At 39.3% G+C, this 7,339-nt stretch overlaps 1 protein-coding gene across 1 annotated transcript; it reads left to right on the top strand.

Annotated features, from left to right (window-relative positions):
- Window positions 1-283: 283 nt before the first annotated feature.
- On the top strand, window positions 284-3,416 carry RFK (riboflavin kinase; the record flags this gene model as incomplete). Its single annotated transcript, XM_010136214.1, has 4 exons — window positions 284-378; window positions 1,159-1,310; window positions 2,597-2,699; window positions 3,286-3,416. Coding segments are annotated over 4 exons (481 nt in total), but the record flags the coding sequence as incomplete, so codon positions are not given.
- Between the last annotated feature and the right edge of the window lie 3,923 nt (window positions 3,417-7,339).

Here is a 7,339-nt window from a genome sequence, read left to right as displayed (position 1 = left end):
CCCCGGTTCTGTGCAGTGTTTCCTTTCATTCTTGTTTCTTTGTCCGTTTAACCGTGTAGCGATTGTCACGATGATACGGGAAGGAGATGAGCGATCCCAGGCACCCCGTGTGACAGCTTGGAAAGCACCCAGTGACATAAATCTCAGAACGCGAAGGGGAGTAGGCGTTGGAATAGCTGTAAGGAACGAAGTTCAAGGGGAATAACGCGGAGGTTAAAAAAGCAGAGCCGGTCGACTTGACCTGCAAAGGAATGTGTTTTCCTGTTGCTCATCTCTGTTGCAGTTGTCTGATGCAGATAGCTGCAGAATTCAAGCGAATTTTGGCCTCTCCCAAACAGACACTTGAAGTCCCGAGTCACGTTGCAGCGTGGAATCTTTGTAAGAGCAGTCTTGAGGTGCTGGATTTCTGATAACCCCTGATAATAATTTCACCGTTTTTCACAATTTTTCTGATTGTGTATAAACGGTGTATATGAGGGAAGTTTTTACTGCTTGTGACCTTTGATAAAAATTCCATAACCATAATTCCAAATCAGCTTCATGTCTTGCATGAAGCTGTGTGTGGGAAGCAGGATAGTAGTTTTGAAAGGTTAGGTTCAGTTGGAAGAGAATTCATTTTACGGTAGATAAGTCGTTTTCAAAGGCAATCCCAGTAATCCACAGATGCCTCTGAAACACAACCTGTACAAAATTCAGAAGCAATTAAATCATAATTTCATTTATTTCCGCACACTTCATTTAATAAGTAACTGTTTTACTAGTAAGTCAGTAATTCTGAGGTGCTATTTTGTAGTGCAGAAGAAACTTGTTTTTCTCATCTTTCACCGTATTAAAGCTGATAGTTATCCCAAGAATAAAATACATACGTGTTTATTAATTATTACCACAGAAGAGGATGTGTATAACTATAAAATATAGTATGCGTAAGAGCTGTGATAACTCTGGTATTACCTCAGGGACTGAATTCTGTGAAACCAGTTTGATTTTTATAATTTGTCAAATGACACCTTGCCTCGTCGCCATCATCATCATCACCATCAGCGTCATATTTGTAAACAGAACATAGGCAGAGCTTGTCATTTAAGTGTTTAAAGATTCTGTTGTGTCCTTGACTTACACAAAGTCACTCACACTTTACGCTTTCTAAAATTTTTGCAGCTAACTTTTCTGAGCAAGTAGTTGAAAGCTTTCCATCTGATATCTCTACTGGTATATACTATGGATGGGCCTGTGTTGGAAATGGAGATGTGCATAAAATGGTTTTGAGCATAGGATGGAATCCTTTCTATAAGAATATTAAGAAATCAGTGGTAAGAATTTTGCTTTGTGGGGGATTTTTATTATAGTAAATGAGCCAGATGTTGAATTTGGATAAGATAAGCAGAATTTGATCAATAAATGAGAGCTAGAAGTTCTGTTTCCTCTTATAAATGTATTTGGTATGTATATCATGTGTTTGTATGCTGAAAAGAAAATACTCCCGGTAGTGAGAGAGTAGGCAGCTGTAGGTGAGTAAAGATTCTTTTCCTCTCTCTATTCCATCATTACTTACGTAGTTCCAAAATAAAAATTTAACAGTATTTCTGAAAAATGGTGGTTGCTCATGGTGCCGATAGCTAGCTCAACATATGCTTGATGGATTCATGGCATTTATCAGTTACGAGAGCCCTAGCATGAGCTGGAACACACTAATCTACCATTCTCTGCAATCTGTCTACATTTCAAACAAGAGGTGTTGGGGCATCTTAATTGGTAATAATTTTCTATTAATTCTCTTTAATGATGGAGTCCGTACTTGAGGTGCTGTGGCTTGATAGGCAGAGTAAACATTTGAAGGATCGTGATAATGGGAGGGAGGAGTGGGGTTAAAATCTTGGACTGTGACAGCTGTGTTTCTCTTGCTGTCAGTTGCGCTGTTTTTCCTGAGTCTTGCAGAGCTCTGCCTTAATTGTTCAAAACACTTTTATTTGCTTCTAAGGTTCTATGTGTTTGAAGAATCTGTAATGTGCTTGTCTTATGCAAATGTTTTGGGGTTTTTTTTAAGATTTTGCAGATAAGTTTTCTGAGCAGTAGCCCAAAGCCTTCCATCTGAAATCTCTGCTGGTACCTGCTATGGGTGGGCCTGTGAAAATGGTTATGAGTGTCAGGTGGAACCCTGTCTCAGCCTTCACTGCTGCTTCAATTTTATCATTCAGTTCCCATGTGAACTAGCTGTCAAAGCCCCTTAAGCCAACTATTTGAATAAAAATCTTTATACTTATTTGACTGCCTCAACGTGATGATGAAAAATTAAACTTTGTTTGTGATTTGCTGCCTTGGAAATTTTACTCACTCTGAGAAGTGACAAAGCGTTTCTCCTGAGTAAAGGCTTTCTGTTTTGGCTATCAGAATACTCTTAACTTTTATTTAAATTCCATGCAAAGTACAATTCTCCTTCCTAACATAAGCAAAATCCCTGGCCTTTAAATCTTGCAGTATCATGCTAAACTAAATGTCCCTTTCGGTATGCGTTGGGGAGAATTTGAATTAGGGATATTAGTGAGGGAAATCAACTACAAACTCACCGTAAATACCAACCTGTTTTCTCTTCCTCTAGGAAACACACATCATCCACACCTTCAAGGAAGACTTTTACGGAGAAATTCTTAGTATAGTCATAATTGGATATATTCGACCGGAAAAAAACTTTGATTCTTTAGGTCAGTATGGCAGGTCAGCCTCAAACTAGTCTGTTATTTGTCTTGTTTGTGTGTTTTCTCTGTCTCTCTTTCCATAACGAGATATTTTATTATTAACCTTTGAAATGTCAGTAAAATGTTTTCATGAGCTAAATGTACAAATTAGTTTAATTAAAAAAAGGCAGAAACATAACCCCACATCTTCTGATGTGTCACACTAAAAAAAATGTATTGTTGTATTACTTGTCTGAGGATTATTTTTAAAGTCATGGATTTGTCATAAAAGCATCCGTCTAGTCTGTTAATTTCTTTTTAAAATGCAGCTCTGTTAGAATTGAAACAGTTTGTGAAACTCTGTTAGTCTTCTGCTAAAATGCATTTTGGAACAAGGAAAGGGTGGTGCTTATAGTGATGAAAAGTTCAGCTCTGGCATGTTTAAAAAAACAAGGGCATTTTAAAACTGAAGAATTTTGCCTTTCAAACCTTGTGGTAATAATTATATTCTACTTTTGTGATTGTTGTCTGGTATTCTGTGGTATACCTTATTTTCACTTGCTGTTGTGTTTTCAAAATAACTTTTAAATATCCCTGTCCTTATCTTTTTCAGAGGCACTCATTTCAGCAATTCAGGAAGACATCGAAGAGGCAAAAAGACAGCTAGATTTACCAGAACATCTTAAACTGAAAGAAGACAACTTCTTTCATCTGCCAGAAGGCAAAATAGTGAACAACCACTGAGCAAACCAATGCTGCTTTTTTTTCCCATTTTCCCCCGTCCCTTGTCATGGAGCTTTTATATTTGCACTGCTTTTGTAGGTACTTGGTTGTCGTGTGTCTGCTTAGGTAACTGAGGTTGGAACCAATCATACCAGATGATTTCGGTTTCCTTGCGTTCGTTCATCATTAACCTACTCATGCAAAAGGAGTAGAAGGTTTCGTTTTAGGTCCTTACATGTATCTTGTGTATCCTAAAGTTATCATTTGTTCAGAGATTTGAGCAGATGTGGAACATGACCAAAGTTAATCCTTTTCTGACCCTAAGGTTCACTTAAGTGAAGAATGTCTGTTTTTAACGTACAGAATGTGTTCCAACCTCTCTTCCCAGTTTTATGTCGTTCTTACGTTTGCGTGTTAGTTTAGAAAATTTTGCAGTTGCTTGAGTCAGAAATTTCCTGTGGTGCAGGAAGCCAATGATTAGATAACAATAGCAAGATTAATTCTCTGTAGTTCTTAATTTTTATATGCTACACAGCCGCTGCAGTTTAAGCTGTTGCTTTAATTGAAAGTATTTATTTTATGTTTGTTTGAAATGTAGGAAATAGCAGTTGCTCATTGAGTTACTGGAATCTGAGATGTACTTCTTAGTCAACTGTACATGTGACAACCCATGACTTGCGTGGTTTACTTCGACGAGGTGTTTCACTGAAATTCAGGAAATGAATGTTGGTGTGAAAGCTGTTAAACTTTAAAGGTCCAGGTGCAGAAGATGCAGGAACAGTGTAACAAGGCTTCTGCTCAATGGGCCTTAAGGCAAAAGAGGTGATGAAAGGCAACTTTGCATGTTAAGTGCTGCTGGCATTTGTCATAGGAGAATGGGGATAACCTTGGGGTTATTCACTACGCTGGCAATAAAACAGCTGGCTTCAAGGTTGACGTTACTGTAAAACACAGAAAAATCTCATCGACTCTCTGCACCAAATGCAGGTAAGAGCCACGGTTTTGGCTGGCCAAGCGGATCAGTACACAAATGAAAGCCTTTGGAGATTCATGGAATGATATATCAGCATTGTAGTGGGTAGTGGTTATGTATGACAAGTAATTGCAGCTGGCCCTACTCTGAAATCTAGGGGTAGGTATATTGAAGGGGTATTGTCAGAATTAATAGTAATTTGGAAAATACTACTTTAAGTATGAAATATGCGATTCCAAATCTGTTGTTTTTTTTTTTCTCTGATAAATTTTTCTATCCCCTGCTCAGGAAGTGGAACCAGTTAAATTGCAGTGACCCTGTCGTGTTCATAATCTTCTTGATGCCACTTTGTGGTGCGGCTGGAACATTTTCTGAAATTCAGACTGGTTCTGTGGATACGTCTCAGCTGTAGTTCTGTTCTGAACTACCATGCACAATTCGGAACGCACAATTTCTCTAGTGCAATTTAATGAATTTACTCCATGTCCTCTGTACTATTTGAATCCTACTTTTCACTCTAGGGTTTAAGAGAGTTTTCACGAGGTGGCTGTTTCGGTCTTTGTGGCAGGTGCTATCAGGATGTTAGTTCCACTTCCTGCTGTTCTAGAATTCAGCCAGGATCACGGGGTGATGTTAGGAAAGAGGTCTTGAGCAAATCAAGTAGTTGCGTTTGCTCTGCAGGGCCTCTGGAGAAATGTGATTTCATTTAAATGAATTGTTCAGTCGTGCTGTTAGTAGCAGAGACAGACAGGATACAGAATGGGTGGGGAGCAGTTAGATATACTTTCCCTTAAAGAAGACCAAAATAATTCAGTGGACTTTTACTGTATAAGGTGTTGGAAACCACGTGACACCTTAAAAAGTGTGTAAAAGAATTGTCTTGCAGAAATTGAGGAATGAAGGGACAAATTTTTTTCAAAGATTTGAGGCATTCTCGAGATTATTACAATGTCAAAACCTTATATTTTCCTTTTTTTTTTAAGAATAAGCAAAAGCCGCACTAGTCAACTGAATAGCTTTTCAGGAGTATAGTAGATTAGATTGTTCTTCATCATGGTACTGTAGTTAAATTCTTATACCCTTCTTTAAAACTGCTTTTTTGCCAGTAGTTTCATGTGTCCATAGTGGGAACCATGGTGCCTTAAGCTGGTCATCTGAATAACACTTTTCTATATCTGCTAATAGATGCTACTATAAACATTCAGTTCCCAGTTCAGTTATGGAAACACTGTGCTATCGATAGAGTGGCAAGCGGAAAGCTTACAAACCTGTTATTCTCAAAGTTTAGTTGAGGTGTAATGTATGAATACACTGAACTAATAAATTCTTTGCATGTTTGCCTTCAAATTAGAGAAAATGTTATTACATTCATTTGGCTGAGTGTACCTGTCCATGTAATGTAAGAAAAAATGTTACATAACAACTGTAAAGCTCAATATATGATTGCTAGCACAGTATAAATTTTAGGAAGGGTTATAGTTTTGTATTACGTACAAATAACTGTATTTCTGCTGATGTTGCTGCACACTATCATTAATAAAGGAACTGTAATCGACAAAATGATCTGTCTTGTCGCAGGTTGCCTTTTCCTTTAGCAAAGCTGTCTGTCTTACACAAAGCTTTGTGGGGTGACTGCCTAAAAAGCGAGAGTGATGGAAGAGAGTGGTGAGATACTCAACCTTCCTAGTGTGTTTGGAAACTGGCCCCACTCTGGGGACTTCTGTTCTTAGAACTTACGGGAGCTACAGCTTCAGAATTCACAGCCTGAAACCCGTGAATTGATTTGTCTCTACGCTTTTTCCCAAAACTTCTTTAAACTGATTGTTTCTGTTAGGATTCAGGTGGAAGAAGTTGTATTCTTCTCCTTGTGTTCTGCTTCAGCCAGGTCAGGTCAAAGATGTAGCTGCTGCTGGGAGAGAGTCAAACCTATATCTTAAAACACGTTATTGTGGCTCCAGGCTTTGCTGGGAAAAAGTTCCCCTCTTAGCAACTGTTCATATGTCATCATCATCATCATGGCTTGGCTTCGCGGACGAAGGTTTGGGAAGGGCTTTCCCCACTTACTGCAGCACGCTGATGGCTGAAAAGGCCAATGTGGGACAGGCAAGTCCGGTTGCAAAGAGCACAGCGGAAGGTCTCCTTGGGTGGTACAGTCGAGGCACGGTTCTTTCTGCACTGTCTTTGCTCCTCGAGACTGATTCTACGTGTGCTCTCAAAGGAGGCAGCAGCGTTATGTGTGGTGTGTCTCCAGATCTCCCGATTGGAGGCCACTGATGGTGGTCAGTATGGCCTAGGCTGAGGTGTTGTTTCAGGGAGTCCTTACATCTCCTCTTTGGGGCTCTTCTCTTGCGGCAGCCGGTGGCGAGTTCACCGTAGAACACAATCTTAGGGAGGGGTGATCCGCCATCCTGGAGACGTGCCCTGCCCAGCGCAGCTGCGTTTAGACCTTTATATAACCTCTGCCTAGCAACAGTGACATTGCGTCAAGAAAAAATACTGGGTCGTGGTGGTATGTGGTAAGGCTTGCTTTTTTTGTGGTACATGCTGTGGACTTTTCAGTGTTCTGATTCCTGTCAGAAATTGTGCTTTTAACAACAGAGTGCCCAAGCTGGAGTGTGGATTTCAGAGACAAAAGCCCTCAAGCACCAATGTTTTTCAGGGCTTTTTTAACACTCAGCACTATAGTTTCCAAGAACTAAGATTTTTTTTTTCTGGTTTTATTCTGGATTAAAATGAAATTAAAAAAACCCCACCAGAATGCCTTCAGATGTCTTTTGTAATGAATACTCTTTACATAGAGGTGCAACCTTTTTTCCACACATACTTTTATTTTCTGAAGGGAGAAGAAAGGTGAAAAAAAAAAAGGCAAAAAACCAAACTAATAAGCAGAAGGTAGTACTTGCTGATGTGATGGTTGGAAAGCTTATGTTACCTGCTCTTCCAGAGGAACATTTGGGTAGATTTGTGGCCT

The sequence above is a fragment of the Buceros rhinoceros genome, unplaced genomic scaffold, assembly GCF_000710305.1.
Source record: "Buceros rhinoceros silvestris isolate BGI_N320 unplaced genomic scaffold, ASM71030v1 scaffold25, whole genome shotgun sequence".
Taxonomy (NCBI): domain Eukaryota; kingdom Metazoa; phylum Chordata; class Aves; order Bucerotiformes; family Bucerotidae; genus Buceros; species Buceros rhinoceros.
This window is presented reverse-complemented; position numbering and strand designations above follow the sequence as displayed.